Source organism: Adiantum capillus-veneris, chromosome 14 (genome assembly GCF_014529385.1).
Source record: "Adiantum capillus-veneris isolate H3 chromosome 14, ASM1452938v2, whole genome shotgun sequence".
NCBI lineage: Eukaryota > Viridiplantae > Streptophyta > Polypodiopsida > Polypodiales > Pteridaceae > Adiantum > Adiantum capillus-veneris.
Genome location: NC_140944.1, coordinates 92,074,639 through 92,092,187, shown reverse-complemented (window position 1 = coordinate 92,092,187; position 17,549 = coordinate 92,074,639). Strand labels below are relative to the sequence as shown.

The window sequence follows — 17,549 nt, the reverse complement described above, 5'->3', positions numbered from 1 at the left end:
GCGCAATGTGTGAGATTATTTGTTTGCTTGTGAACAGTGCTCCCCATGTTCTTTTAGCATCTGGAAGAGTAGATCCGATTCACCCAGATCTTGTGACTGATCCACTTGGTATTCTGCGTCCAACAAGCAGGCTGTGCCATCAATTACCACTAGTAAGGCTTAGAATCACTTATTACCGTTTCATGCTTGCATAAGGAGAACCTCAAGACATGCAGAGGAATTAATAATGAATTTGCTGCATTTTCCTGTTATGCAGATGAGTGCTTACTCTGCTTTTACAAGATTAGAGAGGCAGAGACGGCGCATGGACCCATCTAGCAATGAACCTTTGTTCACGAATTGCACCCGTGACTTCTTAGGCACCTTAGACTACATCTTCTACACAGGTATTGACTCAATTCAATAAACACAGTAAAAAGGTTCTGTTTACGAATTGCTTTTAAATGCAATCATGCCGACCCATCCTTTTTCTCTACAGCTGATTCGTTAGCAGTGGAGTCATTGCTGGAGTTGCTCGATGAAGAAAGTCTGCGTAGAGACACTGCGCTTCCCTCGCCAGAGTGGTCTTCAGATCACATAGCATTGCTTGCGCAATTCCGATACAAACCAAGACCGCTCCGCTAGTGCATATGAATTTTGAGCCAGTTAGCTCCTTCAGCGTGAAGATGCTCGTTCAACAAAGGGCTTATGTAAGAGCCCTTCTTTGCACCTTTGATGAGAGGGGTTTATGGGTGGCGTAAGGTTTGATGTTTCTCTCCCATGGTGGTGCAATCCTGTTGTCCATGGGCAAGATCACTGTATGTACCATGAATCACTTTACTGCTCCTTTGAATGGTGGCATGTGTCCGGGGATTTGAAAAGCTGGGAGATTATTTGATCAACTGTAAATTTGATAGATCTAGATTGTCACACGGGGGCACCACAGGCGAAAAAAACTGTGGTGATATGGATATGCTGCACTACATTTACCCAATAAAGGTGGAAAACTGTTTGTTACTAGTGGCAGTGTACTACGACATTTCGCCTTTTATACAAGAAAGAAGTTTCTGAGAGTTGTGGGATAATCTCCAGAGGGAACCCTCGCGCGTGCTAGACAGTAGTTGGATTCTTTTTAAAAAAAGCTTAAAATGATGAGGGGAATGTGCACATTTTGCACCCGGGTTTCATTGAAACAATTTTTGATTTTCAACAAGCGGCCTCGATGATTGTCATCTTGTAATCTGGCTTTGACCTGTAGAGCTTTGACAGACTTTGTGAGAAGCAAATTTTGGAAATGAGCATGCATTTTAGGCAATATTGGTGTTAATCAAGCTGTACAATGTACCCATTTATCATACGCAAGTTGTGCATTCCATTAGCATGTTTTTAATTCGTTTGCTCTTATCGTGTGTGGACTCTCCAGTTTTTCCTGGTCTTTTTTTTAGTTCACTTATATGAATCTGTTATATTACCTCTATTGAGTAGTTGGTTTTGTCGTTCATGAAGTCTTCTGTATGTGAAAATGTTAAGCTTACAGGTTAAACATGCGATATGGGCAGTCCTGGGGAAAGGTGTCCTTTTGGAGGTTGCAGTAAATGATGTGCTGCAAAATGTATCATGTAAAATTAGTAATGTAAGTACTCTCAAGCCATGTTCAGCTCTATTGTGCTCTTGATTGATGCGGGTCCTACATTTTGTTGGCATGCTAAAACCTGCCCTAGAGGAAGAGGGAGAAAGGTCTACAAGTTTTTGTAAACGGGGCCCTTTTTTCAAGTTTGTAAATGGGTCCCTTTATTGAAGGCCTCATGTCCTGTCTTTGTTTTAGAATTTAGAATGCCTTACTTTTTATGCCTTTGTCTAAGTTTATAAATGGATCACTACGGCCTCATGTGGCTTTATTTCCTTGTTTTAGAATGCGAACGAGACCATCGAACTTGTGATAGTGTAGTTGAGGTATGATCTTCCTTGGTCAGTATTGTTGGTAAAATGCTTTTGCGTTTGTCCCTTTGTCTTGATGACACCGAATTATCACGTCGTTTGAAGTTTGGTCTTGGTGGATCTCTCCATTTACCGTTAATCCCATATATCCTGGTGTGCTCATTGAACATGTGCATTTATATGCCAAGGTCTTCTTTTTCCTCTTTTATGGAACATTTGCATTTGACCCCAGCATGGTTGATAATGCCCATACCCTCCACGTAGGCTTCTGGTTGAGGGGTGCTTCATTGATAAATTTTAGTAGAAGCTATGAAACATAGCTGGTGTTTGAGGTATATGTTCGAAGTAGAAGCTAGAATCATAGCCAAATCCGTCTTCAAAATTCAAGCTTGTTTAACCTATGTGACACTAGAAATTGCAAGTATTTTGATCTCTGAACTCGAGGGTATGAGGCTGTCTTGGATATGAAGGAAAGCAACTCTTTTGATGACTGGTTAGGCCTTCAAATCTGGTCATGTTCTTAATAACTTTGCAGTTGTCAAGTACATGTATCAAGTAGTGCGAGTATTTATGTCTATGCAGAAGAATTGTCTTAACTTCCAACATGCACTTGGTGGTGGTTTTAGAATTTCCTTAATTGTTTGAATTTTCTTGGAAGATGGTAATTTGAAAGCTAAAACAATTGAGGTGCAATGCTACTATCATTTTTGAATAGCTGCGTTAGGCTATTGTCAACTATCTCATCTGTGTTATTCTCCTTAAGTGAGTACAGCTTAGTGTTGTTGATATTTACTTGGTTGGCCTCGTGCAACTTTCTTGAGCGAGGCTCTAAATAGAGCTTTTGATTGAAATCCATCTACCAACAGCCACAATCAAACAAGCTTTTCTATTCCAAATCGAATGCCTATTTCAATTAATGGCGTCTGCCTCGGTGTATCGTGCTTAATCTCATAGCACCCGTCTATTAAAAGCAACCAGCTAAAAAGAATGAATTTGAATCCAAGGGTCACACACTATTAGCCATGTCAAGTTTAGCAGCTGCAATCGTGCAAAGTCTACCTCAAGGAACTCAACAATCAATCAAGTGAAGTGCCTTTCAGAGTTGCCTTTGTTTCTATTTTGGGTGGATGTGGTAATCTCTTTTCCCCCCCGCGGGGTGGACAAGGTGAGGTGGCGGTGATAATGCAACCCAACAGAGGGTGGGCTCATTTAGCTTTTTGGCTGAACAAGGCAAGTTTGGGATGCATATGCCCCCCTTAGAGACTCCCATAAACATAACAACTTCCAACCAAGAGACTTCTATGTGAGGCAATCAAGAGATAGTGGAACGCTAGGCACTTTTCACAAGACAAACCTTGACACAACACCAACAAAGAGTATAAACATAGGGCATGGTGATCCAGATGAACGACTTCATCGTAATATTATGTGTCTTTTAAATTAGATAATTGCCTTTGCAAAGAACTCCTCTTAAGCTATAATTTATTTGGGGGCCAGCTTTGTTGTCATGTGATGGCCCATTCATAGTGTCATTGTCTGAGAAGGTTAGCAGTGTTGCCATAAGAAGATTGGGGGGCATATAAGAAGTATGTATGTTGTTGTGCACCTACCTCAAGAGGCGGGCGGCTTTGACTAGAAATGGGAAAGAGCCTTTTGGATACACTCCTCCCTCACTCACCACATGCCCCAAACCCCCTCAGCTTTTGTTGAAAGTTTTGTCCTTCGCTAGACGCTCATCAGAACGCATCAATTTCGATTCCAATCAATTGCCTTTTTTTTTTCCCAAACTTGACCACACATATATATTCATCTTGTTTATAAAGAAGTATTAGGAAATGTACCAAAAGTGTCCTCTTAGTGCTACGCTACCCTATTACTAACAATATCCTATAAATGGCAGGTTAGCTATGAAAAAAAAATTAAGGTGCGTATCCTAAAATGAGAAGTTTGAAAGATTAAAGAGGAATGCATTGTGAGGGTGAGGTATTTCATATCTCCCAACATTGTGACCAATGATGGTGTATAACCCGCATGCATGCTTATGCACCAAAATCACAATCCACACAACCCTATTCATGAGCCATTTCAATGAGAAGAGAAGCTCATTTTGCAACAAAAGATTGGGAGCATGGCCGTGACATTATAGTAGATGTAGATACAGATAAAATCTCAAGTTTGAGGAAATCCTAAAAGGAATATTTCATGCAAGTAGGTCAATAAGACAATAATAAAAACAAAGCACAACATAGAGGAAGGTACCAAGAGCACTCTCATGCCATTTATAAACTCTCCACATTAGATGCCTAGAGAATTTGGACACACCAATCTACATGTAGATGCTTTTTCAAACCGCATCCGTCTTTGGATAACTTCCTGTGATGTGTCTTGACGTCAAATGTTTAGAAGGTAGACCAAAGCAGCTATTGAGCTAATTGGTGAGGCACTTGCTAAGATATTTGCACAAGAAGTTTTGAACAGATTCTCACAATAATTCCCACATTATGACTTACCTCAACATCATGAGCTTCTGTGAGGGAGGCATTGCATACCTAGCTAGGTATGCGGTGCCTCCCCCACAAAAGCTCATGATGTTATGCATTGTATGAAAAACATTGAAATAAGCTCCCTTTTCCTACACGAGAAAATTTCTAAATGTTCATGTCTTGTAGTTCAAGGGTATGGGTGGTAGAGTCAAAACAATAATATCACGTGTATCATGAATAATCTAAAGCTTCAAGGCCTAGAGATTAGGGTTTAGTGCTTAAGGTTTTAGGGTTTTAGGGTTCAAGGTTTAGGGATAAAGAGAACTTCTGCTAAGACTTTACAAGATTAAATTGCAAAAAGACAATATCAGAAATGCTTGATTGCCACTCTTCATGCAGTGTATATTCAGAATCCAATTGCATAGAAGTGTTTAAGCCATTGCCTTGCATGAACTAGAGACATGACTACTTGAAGGCAAGGCTAGCAAGCACTTGGCAGGGAGACTAAGCAGGACAGGCAAGGAACAGAAGGGACAAGGGTTCGGGGTTGTCAAGCAACTCATTCTTTTAAGAGGATCCAATTATGTCTGTAGTAGTAGGTCTCCAATTTCAGAAAAAATAAAAATCCTTTCAAAACACCTCAAATGAATAAGTGAAGGGTGTGTTTAGGAAATGAAAATTCCCATGAAAATGAAAAAACGATTTTTCCATACAAAGAGGTGACTTGAATGTGGATTCATATATTTGTACTTCTCTTCTTGTTTTTCTTTCCTCTAGCTTTTTATGCACTTGGAATATGCAGGTAGTGAATTCATTTTTTTTGGAGCCATTAGGGAAAACATACATCAGTGGAACCAACCACTTCGTAAAAGCTGGCCATCCAATTAATAAAAGAAGGGTTGAGAATGGAGAGAGGAAAACCTAGCAATCTCCAACAACAAAGCTAAACCAAATAAGCACACACAATGAGGCAGATGATTACACCAAGTAGATAAACACTCTAAAAATTTCCAACAACAACAAAAAAGCTAAAACAAATCGATACACAAGGAATGCTTCGTAATGGGTTTCGAGCAGCACAAGAGCTAGATCAAAGGGATCAAGGCCCCCACCGTAATAAAATGCTGAGCGAGGGCGTCGCGTTCCACAGGTCAGAGACACCAAGTAGATAAACACTCTAAAAAATTTCCAACAACAACACCAAAGCTAAAACAAATCGATACACACAATGAGGCAAAACTATTGGCTCTCCTTCAAAGATTTTCTTTATTCATGCAAGAATCGTTCTTCAATATCATTGGGCAACACAATGTGAAACTTTGATATTGATCCAAGTGACAAACCAACATTGCAAACAAGTGAATGTCTATGTGATTCTCCAAGCCCATTGATTGTTCCCTCTAGACCTTCAAGCATTGAAATCCTCGTTCAGTTGCTCGCAAATTTCTTCCAAACATAGAGGCCACAATCCTTGAAAGCAGGCAGGATATGAGAAAGGTACAAAAGGGCAAGTTCCATTTATCAATCATGATGGAAGTTTTTGATAATTGAATTCTTGAGTAATGATGCAATTCTTTACAAGACGAATCCCTTCATTTGGTGACATGGCTTGAGGAGAGAACTTCCCCATGATCTCTACCAATGAGGCGCAGCTAGAAATGAGAGAACCTCACAAAAACAACAAAGTATTCAGCTAATGGACTATTTAATTAGAAAGAACCAAAAAGATGAAGAAAAGTGGTGTAGGAAAATAGCCTTCCCCAAGCTAGATATGGCTATGGAAAGTTTCAAAAATACAAAAGCATGTGTTATTTGGCCACACTTTTGAATAGGTGTTAACACTTTTCATTTCAGTGTTTCCTGGAATATGCTTTGCACACATGTACAATATAACCTCATACTACAAGTGAGAGAGACTTGTATAGAGATTGGAAATTACCTTGTACATATCCTAGTTGGTGGACATTTAAAACTAAACTTTTGATAGACTTTTATTGGTGCCCATTGAGTCAAACTTCAGAATGGTGGCTTAATGTATAATAGAGGATGTGCTCATCATCACGTACATTTGAAATCTTCTTGTGGACAATTCTTGTGGGGGTTTGCCAACTGCTACTTCACTTAAGAAGGAGGGCATAACTCATTCTAAATACGATAGGTGGGGGAAGGAAGAGACTATCGTTTTTGGTCTTGCAAGTAGGTGTCACAATGGTGGAGACAGTGAAACACATACTTGAGGGATAAAAATTACAAAGTTTCATGTTACTTTGGCTCTATTTAATTAATTAACACCAGTCTTGTAATTGGCCACAAAAGTGGCCGAAGCCACTAAAATGGCTCTTGCCTAGATTATAGGAGTGTGACATAAAAACTTCATGGAACTTCTTGAGCATCTTGTTAAGATGTGTCTGAGACTCTAGAGTCATATTCGAGTTAAACATGCTAAAAATATATTTTTTTCTTTTTCAAAAAGAGTCTTATTGGCATAAATTATAATCCACTAGATATCTTGGGTGAGTAGTAAATGTCGCTAGTCTTCATGTAAGCAACATAGGAGTATGTTAGACTCATTACATACCTAACGAGGGATTGTTCAAAGAAGTTTGAGTCTGTTAAAAAAAAATTTAGTTTACCATTGAGTCAATTTTGTAAAATTATACGCATTTTACTAAATTAGTCCTTAGTGATGGCCATGCAAAGACAATTTTAAACCTTGATTTATTTCTCATTCACACTATGTGTTGAAAGTATTTCCTTGAGAGGGTCTTTTGTTTAGACAACTAAATAGCCATTGAATTATTTTTTGGCCTAAGCCATAGTGATATGTTCCCTTTTTGTTAGCAAAAAATCTCATATGTATTATAGGAAAATAAATTTAGGTTGCATAATTTTTGGCCCGGCCGGCCACAGAGATGACACCTCTTTTTGGCTAACTAAAAATAGAGGTATTTTTCTTGGAAAAACAAAATTTTAATTGGGGATTGATGTAGTGGGCACTCAAGAGAGTTATAATAAGTGGGCGTGGTGGGTGGGTTGTCGAGTACAAGTGGTGGTGGGTTCTAGAGTGGAAGTATTGGGTTCCTTCATCTTGGATTTATGTGGTGCCACTAGCTGTGAACTGAGTTTTGTTTCAAAATTAATAGAGAAAATATTCTCTCCCTTTGTGAAGCCAGCGGAGTGAGCGGACTGTCTCTATGAAGCTCTCTCTCTCTCTCTCTCTCTCTCTCTCTCTCTCTCTCTCTCTCTCTCTCTCTCTCTCTCTCTCTCTCTCTCAACATTAGCACATGAAGAGGACGGTCGTCGGATCCTCGGCCAGCTGATGAAGCTACCTGCTGGTCGGCTGAAATCGAGATGAGTGAGCACATGAACAACCCAGCTGGAGAACATGAGGCAGCAAAAACACCATCATTGGCGAGAGAACCAGAACATGACAAGAAGAGCTACGTTGCAATGAATTCATTGGCCCGGCCAGTTTTGTGCTGACTGGCTGGAAGAGGTAGGCTGTGAACTTTCTCGGCAAGCGGCCATCAAAAAAGTGTACGCCATGTCAGCTTGTGAGCGAGCCGGCCGGAGCAAACTCCATCTTGTGCTCATTACATCTCTCTCTCTCTCTCTCTCTCTCTCTCTCTCTCTCTCTCTCTCTCTCTCTCTCTCTCTCTCTCTCCCCCAACCTAGGTGAAGCCGCCTTTTATCAGGGTTACCTTGCGACCTCTAGGGAACTCCTCATGACTAAGTAACACGGGGTCTTAAATGACCCCGAGCGGTGGGATCGAAAGATGAGGTTGAGTGGGGGGAATCTCGAGGACGGCGGATGACAGACAAAAGGTCAACGTGGGGTCGCCAGGAAGATTTGAACCCGAGTGGCCGCGGGGAGAGGCACACGCCCTGACCACATGCACGCGAACATTGAATTGTCCAAGATGGGAAAACATAAATATATAAATTAAACGAAAATGCTGAAAAGTAAACTAGGATGTAAAAAGTAAACTTAGACACATCGAACGGCTGAGCACCTTTTTGATATTCGTGTCTGACTTTCCGCCCGTCGATCCCACGGCTCCCACATCATTCAATACCCTGTGTTACTTAGTCCTGAGGTAGGGCACTCCAGGCACCTTGTCTCCCTCTTGTGTGCTCGACCTCGTCTCTCTCTCTCTCTCTCTCTCTCTCTCTCTCTCTCTCTCTCAGGCACCGAGAAGTATCTTCTCTTCGTGTGCAAAGCACGGCGACGAGCTACATGACTGGTTGCAAATTTGGGGGGAGAATTTGCATCAGCTTTCAAGAAATGTGGTTTCCTTTTGAAGAAGCCAATATGATAGCTAGGGTTAGAAACTGCCTGCTCTCGGTGCAAGGGGTCCAATGTGTAGGACCATGACAATGTTGGGCATTAACTAGAACAAGTGCAGTAACGAGGAAGGTACAATGGCAAAATGTTCTGACCAGATTGAGGGTTAGGGGGTCAAAGTGAAGGCAAGCAAGTAGCTGTCATCACAACATGAGGGGGGACTAATTGGCAAACCTGGCATCATCATGGATTGATGCCGGTGCAGTAAAGTAGGACCACCTTTCAATGGGGTCAGCTCAAAGTGATCCAAAATTAGTGCACTCATTACTGAGATCTTCATTGCGCTGGGGCCACCATTGAGGATCACTCATGCTTTATCGTCAATGTCAGGATGCAGAGGGGACTATTATCATGATGTGTTTCAATGGACTCTGATTGTGGGTAGCTCTATACATCTGAGCTAGTCTTTGATAGCACCGAGGGAAAGTGGGCTAGCCCATCGTGCATGTTGACACCTGCCACATCAACCAAAGCATGTAATTATACTGACCACCAGCTTGTTTGTGAGTATCGTGTGTTGCGGCTTGCCGCTCATTGAAGGAACTGTGCAGGAGAGAAGAGGAAGGAGAAGAGCACACGACACATAGATATGGGTGGGGAGACTCAATCAGTGAGCAGTCCCCTATACACTTATGCTATTTATAAGGTATACAAGTCAGTGGGCGCCCAGACTCTGGGCGGTCGGGCAAGGCACAAGCGCCTATACCCCAACAACCTCCCACTTAAAGGTGATTGTGCCTTTAAGCAAGGGAACCTAGTCTAAAGACTACAAAAGGCGAGAGAAAATCGCTCTCAACCGATGCCCACTAGCTGGCTGTGATCGTGTGCATCCGGCTGTCCTGCTCCCATGTAAGTCCATACACCACCAAGCGTACCGCACACGTACTGCAAGTATGTACGCAATACCTGCATATCTCCCTTGTGCACTATGCCATGATCAGTCAACAAACGACTGACAACCCCAACTGCAAATGCTCCCACTGCAGCTGCGATATCCGGTCTCAAGATCAACATCTCATACATGAGACCGCCGAATGCCGATGCAATGCTAGCGGGCCCTGCTAGCTCTACGGAGCATGCATCAATATATATCCCTGGAAATAGGCATCTTTGATTGACAAGGCGTGTTAGCCACATTCATCTCCTGACTGTCCGCAAAAGACGCATCATCCTGTCGTGCAACCTCAGAGCAAACCAGCTACTCTAGGTGTCTGCTGGAAGACATATCCTGCACAACTATATCCCCATGCTCATTGTCGAGCATAGAAAGGAATGACTGCATAATCGTTGACGTCTCAGCCTCCTCTGCAATCATCCACTACAAACATGACCACTCAATCTGCTGTGACTCACTAGAGCTCTCATGCTCTAACTCCTTATGCATAGACTCTTGCACAACTTCCTCCTGTCGTGATTCACTAGAGCAAGACCGCTCTACATGTCTATCCTGCATAGAAGTATCTCGCACAACTGACTCTCTGCTTTGCTCAGTCACTAGCAAAGCATGCATGTCTGACTCTGTCACCTCTCTGTGTGACTGCTCAAGTCGTGCCCCAACTGTGTGCACAACGAGCTCACTACTCTGCACTCCCATGCGAAGCACCCTGCAACCCATGAGCGAAAGAGACTGTCCGGGTCTCTCGCTCTTTGCATGGCAATAACAAGATTGAAACTCGACCATCTCGCACCAGTTCTACGTGGAATGGGTACCATGTGCCAACTCTAGCGCCTCTCGCAATCACTAGCGAACCCAAATGCAACGCAAAAGATTGCTCAAGCAGCGATACCCTACATCCACTATCCCTGAGCTGACCAACGGAGATTAAACTCATCGTCAAATCTGGCTCATGACACACATCTCTGAGCACGTACGATGCACCGCTCGGTAATGACAGTCTCACATCTCCTGAACCAGCAATCTCATGTAGTGACCCATCTGCCAATCGCACACTACCATGCACTCTGCTAGAATAGCTACTGAACCAGTTACGATACGGAGTGACATGAAAAGTAGTGTCCATGTCTAGCACCCACTGCAAAAGAAGTGCACTATCCTCAGACGTCAAAAAATCAGGAGTAATACAAGAAGCAAATGTGACCTCACTTTCACTAGGGTACTCAGACATTGTATCTGATCCTGCAACTGTCAAGTCAACGGAGCCTATAGCATCTACTGCATCCTTGAGACTAGCCTGTCTCTTGTGCTGTCTCATACGATGAAAGAATCGCTGTCTAATAAGCCCTGTGTGACCACAATGCCAACATCTCAAGTGTCGACACGAACGAGAACGCCATCTCTCATGAGTCATTGTCCTAGACTCGAAAGTCTCACACATATTGACTACTATAAGTGAATGTCAAAAATAACCAAGAGCTGTAACTCTACTCTAGGTACGGTAGCAATGAAAGGCACTCAACTATTCCAAAAGAAGCAACCTGCAACGAGAAAATTCTCTCAAAAAAAGAGCTCACCAGCACCTACAATGCTCACGCGAATCCACGCATAAAATCTCTCGCAGTAGTGTAACCACACTGTGCTCCACAAATGGCAATGATGCAAATCCCAAATGCCAAGTGTACGAGGCTCCTGTAGAGTAAACCAATCTCCTGTATGGCTGTAAAATATGGCTGCAAATCAACCCCAAAACAACCCCAAAATTCAGCTCTTAAACAACTGCATAAACAAGTCACAAACATGTCCCAGATCAGCCTACAACTGAGCCATACATGGACACCTGCAAAGAGGAAACAATGGCTGAAAATTCAGCGCCCAAATAAGCCCTCAAACCTGCTTGTAAACTTGTAAACCTGTAGCTGAAACCTGCTGGAAAACCTCAAGCCATTAGTGCTCGAATCCGGCTACCTAGCTCATAGCCACACAAGCATACATCACAATATTCACTCCTGTGAGTGTGCCAAGATAACTGTACGCCTGTCAAACCGTGAGCTAATCACCAAGCCCACACTGTGCGGTATCGATGCATACATGCACTAAGCTCCCACCTGCAGAGAACACTGGACGTAATCACTGAATGCAATCACAATGACAACCTGGATCGCATCAACTTATGCGCATAAAACTCCTGGGAAAATTTTGCCAGAGTTTCGACGCACAATGGCTATCAACACAAAACAACCATTGTCCTGCAAGCTCAATACAATGAGCAATCAATGCGCATCAAACTAGACTCACCATACATGCATAAGCTCTGCAAACTTGTGTCCAGCAAATGCTCACAAAGAGTACCACAGGTGACCATATATATCATCCACAAATAACCTATGCACTTGCTCACAAGATCTACTGCTCACCACATAAGCATACATAGAGCATTACCCGCTCAAAGACCATGTATGCAAGCCACAACACTGCAGAAGAACCACTCAACTGCAATTGGCAACACCTGTGGGAGTACTAGACTCAACCTATACCTGGGAGTCAAACCCGACCTTGTGACACCTGCAAATGCTCACAATTGAGCAAATCAAACCAATCCACCTCCTGCTTGCCAATCTACACAAGATGGGTTTCTTTGCGGCACCTGTGGGAGTACTAGACTCAACCTGTACCTGGGAGTCAAACCCGACCTTGTGACACATGCAAATGCTCACAATTGAGCAAATCAAACCAACCCACCTCCTGCTTGCCAATCTACACAAGACGGGTTTCTTTGCAGCTGAAACTATCTTTTGATGTAAGCTCAGAATGAAATTCTGAGGGCATAAACAGCTTCGAAAGGGGGGTAAAACCTTAGGTCGTCTGATGGAAATACTCTCGGAACGCCGAGTGTGAATTTCCAAGCTCCGGACCCAGAATCTGTCCGAAAAGTGCGCGCGCGCGCGATTACGCAAAAACGCACTGGACCTTGCTCTGATACCGATTGAAGGAATTGTGCAGGAGAGAAGAGGAAGGAGAAGAGCACACGACACACAACTATGGGTGGGGAGACTCAATGAGTGAGCAGCCCCCTATACATTTATGCTATGTATAAGGTATACAAGTCAATGGGCGCCCAGACTCTGGGCGACCGGGCAAGGCATAGGTGCCTATACCCCAACACTCATGACATGGCATGGTACTAACGACTCCTTCACTGTAGAGCTCCTGCCATAAGCGGCGTCACAAGAAGATTTAGAAATTTTCTCATGTACGAAAACGGAGTCTTTTCCAGTGTTTTTCATACAATGAATAACATCATGAGCTTCTGCTCGAGAGGCACCACATACCTAGCTAGGTACGATTGAGGGTAGGGGACCACTGGCCCCCCCACAGGGGCGGCGGTCCCCTGCCCCCAATCGTACCTAGCTAGGTATGCGGTGCCTCCCTCACAGAAGCTCATGATGTTGAGGTAAGTCACAATGTGGGAATTATTGTGAGAATTTGTCCAAAACTTCTTGTGAGTGGATCACCCCCCTCCTCTGATGACGTGCTGAGTTTATGTCAAGACCCACCTCTCCATCTTTCCTTCTATCTCGAGACTTATCTTAGCTTCGATGTAGCTCAAGGTGCACAGTGAGAGAGCTGATTCTTGCAATGAGGCTGAGAGCTATTGCACAAGAAAATTTAGAAATTTTCTCATGTAGGAAAACAAAATCTTTTCCAGTGTTTTTCATACAATGCATAACATCATGAGCTTCTGCTCAAGAGGCACCGCAAACCTAGCTAGGTACGATTGGGGGCAGGGGACCCCCGGCCCCCCCACCGGGCCGTCAGTCCCCTGCCCCCAATCGTACCTAGCTAGGTATGTGGTGCCTCCCTTACATAAGCTCATGATGTTGAGGTAAGTCACGATGTGGGAATTATTGTGAGAATTTGTCCAAAACTTCTTGTGTAATTGCCTCTCCTCAAGCCCACAAAAGATATTTGCCTTCTCTCTTACCCCTACTACTGCTATGTGCATCACCCTTCACCTGTGCAAAGCCCCTCTTAGGCCCCTCTCCCCCGGAGGCGCTACCCCCTTCGTCCACTTCAATCAAGGATGTCGTCTCTTGTAGTGCAAGTCCAACATGTATGTGGGATGCGAAGTGAAGGACGATCCCTCTCCGCCTCTCTTCTCTCTTTTTCTAAAAATAGAAGAATTATTTTTTGAAAAAAATCTTTTTTTAATAAAATCCTAATTGTGACATAGAATCGTTACATATTGCTATTTAAGGTATTATTCAAAAGCATCAGCACATACAGTCACAATTATACATACACGACTTTTTCTTTGACTACAAATGGTAAACAAATTTCTTTTGCGGTTATATGAGACTCTGAAATGGCCCTTTTGTTAAATTCTCCATGGCATGCCTCGTGATTTTATCACCTGTTTATTAAAGCCACAAAAATGACTTTTTTTTTTATAGGACTAGTGTTAACATCATATTGTCTTACATTTATGAGAAGTTGGTTTCATTGTTTCGTATGGTCCATGAAAAACTATGATGTTTTTTTTTCCCTCCCCAAAGGGCTAAGGCCATAGTGACGTGTTCTCTTTTTCCCGGTGAGTGTTTTTAAAAAAATGTAGATTTTTTTGATTGGTTAGTTCCAAGAGCAGACACTCGTTTAAGTATTTATAAAGATAGAGCTTTGCAAACACTCATCACAAGGAATTTTTTGGCATGAGGAGTAACACCTCGTGCAGAGAGGAGACACTATCAATCATGATAATTTACTGGCTCAATCTAACGATGGGATGCCGCCGGATATTCCTCCCCATCCCACATGCATAATAGCATTGGACTGTAACGCACTAGTTTCTAAAGCTTTGGGTCGGGGAGAGAGAGAGAGAGGCGAAGAAGCATGCGCTCTTCTCTGTGCCTGCCTTTGCAAGCCTCGACGGCAGGAGGAGCGACGACAGCCTTGTCATCTTGTTCATCTTGTCTCTCTGCTGCTTCTCCTAGCTATGGCGATCTTAGGTTTGGCTACCTCCTCTCGCTCGGCATAGCAGGCACCGAGGCCTCTGACTTGCAGTTGTGTATGAAACAATAGTGGAAATAGATGGTGTCTCCTCAACCGAGGGTGCTTCACCCCAGCCATCGGATCCAGGATTCGAGTCTCTAAACCCCTCACGGTCTACCATGTCCCCAAAAATCCCAATTTCGACCTGCAAGGCTGTGAGGGAGAGCTAAAGGATATTCTTAAGAGCTGGAAGGGTAAGCCCCTCTCAGCAAATCTCCCCTATAAGGTTCAATTCATTCTGGACCTTGATGGAAAGCAGGTGAAATTCTTTGCGTATCTGACCAAAGATCAATTTGAGGTCGTTTGAAGTTCAGCTTCAGTAAACATAGCCATGGCGATCCGTTTACACAGAAGTGGCCCAATGTTTCATGATGGATGTTGCATGCCTTACCCTAGCGGTGGCTAATGCTCAATATCTGCAATGGATTTTTAAATATAGGTTCCAATGAGCCTTCCATGTTTCCTTCAGTTATGTTTTTCATGATTTCAGCATTGCTGGTGATGACTACAAGGACTGCCAACAAAATCTGAAAAGCTCAGTTGTATAACTATGCACACTTATGAGAATCTCAGGTTTGTATCAAAAAAGAAGAGAGAGAGAGAGAGAGAGAGAGAGAGAGAGAGAGACTACACAGCTCTTCACCAGCACCAGGCTGGGCTTTAGGGCCTGACCCGCAGATTCATAGCCTTGCAATCAGAAGGCTCTTCGTGACAAAAACAGAGAGGGACAAAGTGAGAGCCTCGCAAGCAAGAGAGAGCAGAAGATCACCGCATCTTCACAAATCGGTAGGCCAAAGAAAGGAGGCGGTTCTGTGGAAGTCGCAAGAGCGCCACACACACAGAGAGAGAGAGAGAGAGAGAGAGCATAAGCCACACGATGCCATGCCCCCACATGGCCGCATCCCCCCCTTCCCACATGCAATGCATTGCCAATTATTGTTTTTGCTTAAGTCATGAAACGCCACGGCCCACAACAACCTCGACACCACGACTTTTTAAAAATCGTGACCCCATTTTGCAATGGCCACCTGGAAGCGGCTTTGACTTCAAAGGCTCATCTAAACCTCCCTCCCTAGCCCCTCCTCGTTTATAAGTGACACGGGGTGTCACTCATGGGATCGACGGCGTTTATAAGTGACACGGGGTGTCACTCATGGGATCGACGGCGGAGGTGTATTTTTGACGGGCGGGGGGCTTTCGGTTGTCGGATCAACACAGCAAGGGGGGGAAAGATTATAGCATTGATTGTGCTCGAAAGATTATAACCTTATAGTATTGATTGTACTATAACCTTGGAATACCCCTACAAGGTAAACAAAATGCTGTAGACACCGGTACGATCTTCTCCCTCAAGATAAATATTGACCCTCACCGTGTGTAACACAAGCCTTCAACAATTTAAGACTTGGGTGTGTGTGTGTGTGTGTTCGCTCGTGCGCTTTTTGGCAATTCTATCTCGGTTTCAATTTTAATCTACCTAGCCTAGAGCCTACGCAAGAATATTTGAAATTTGAAGGGTATTTTGGGAATTTTCACAAATTAGAGGGTAAGTTTTACTATAGTCTCATCTTCTGGGTTGCAGGCCTCGTGATTTATCACTTTTTGGCTTGCCCAAAGGGCAAAGGCTATAGAGATGCTTTTTCTTTTTGCGGACTAAAATAGAAAAAAATTTGTTGACACGCCAAAAATGTTGATTGGTTGAAATAACATACTGGACACTCATTTAGATGACTTGTTTGTAAACTTAATGATGGACGTATTGGGTTTTGAAATAGGGCTTGCTGAAAGCATTAACGTTTCCTTTTAGCTGATGAACAATGAGGATGTATTTGTTTGTAAATTGTGAAAATTTAAGAAAAGTAATTTTCTCGTTGAGTGGTGTTAAAGTGAGCAACAATCGATTATTGTGTGTGCGTAGTGTTTTGATTGAATTTAGAAATTTCGTAGGCAGGGTTAAGAGGGTCTTTCTTATCACTAAAGATTTCTTTTGAGCCTTGTTGCTCTAGGTTTCATAGCACCTATCTTTTGGGGATCAATATGCCGCTTCCTGCGTTTCCATGGCTTCACTCTCCTCAACCTTTTTTGTTACCCCTCCTCGCCCCTCTAATGGTGCTCTTTACACAACTTTCGGCTGTCCATGCATTTCCCATGGCTTCTCCCATTCGGGTGGCTCTTGCTTGTGCATCTACGCTTGCAAACTCGTAGGTGTTGGGCTTGTCAACTCGCCATCGCAATGGTGGGGAAGGGTTTGTTTGATGTGTTTTTGAAATTTTGTTTTTGGCTTGCAATGTTGATGGGTTTTGCCGTTCTGTAGGCGTTGCTTGCAATGTTGGTGGATTTGTTGAGGGGTCTCCACTTGTTGTGCAGAAGGATCGGTCTACGAGTAACACTGCTGTCCATGGATTTCGGCATGCAGCAGGGACCAGGGGCGATTCAGAACGGAATCTTGTGGACGACAGATCGTGGCTCATTGGTGTTGTTTGGTGAGGGGTCTCAACTTGCTGCAAGCCATAACCCTAGCGGATTTCGATCATGTGCTGCAAAATTGTAGCGTGCGAATGGCAGATCTGGCCTTGAGGTTCACGCATGATGTTATAATTGGAAGCACTGTGTTGCACCCCGTAACTACATGTATCCAACTGCAACAATCTGCATTGAGTAGCACGTGTTGGTGAATAGAAGGGAACTAATCGAGTAGGAAGCAATGGGCATGCAGAGTACTGGACTCGGAGTGGTGCAAGGTTGGCTAGGTGTGGAAACATCTACCCCCCCCCCCCCCCCCCCCCCCCCCCCCCCCTCTCTCTCTCTCTCTCTCTCTCTCTCTCTCTCTCTCCCTCCTCCTCCTCCTACTTCATGGTTT

General features: G+C 43.5%; 1 protein-coding gene and 1 pseudogene across 1 annotated transcript in view; both read left to right on the top strand.

The window, feature by feature from the left end:
* Positions 1 to 1,294, top strand: part of LOC147442765 (DNAse I-like superfamily protein) — a 78,944-nt gene extending 77,650 nt beyond the window's left edge. The window contains exons 9-11 of the mRNA XM_086528817.1: positions 38 to 152; positions 257 to 386; positions 479 to 1,294. Of these exons, the coding sequence (XP_086384943.1) occupies positions 38 to 152; positions 257 to 386; positions 479 to 624 (391 nt within the window). The 3' untranslated portion in view covers positions 625 to 1,294. The remainder of the gene's footprint in view (positions 1 to 37; positions 153 to 256; positions 387 to 478) is intronic.
* Positions 1,295 to 14,333: 13,039 nt separating this feature from the next.
* On the top strand, positions 14,334 to 15,296 carry LOC147442764 (ferredoxin-thioredoxin reductase, variable chain pseudogene; annotated as a pseudogene).
* The last annotated feature ends 2,253 nt before the right edge of the window (positions 15,297 to 17,549 follow it).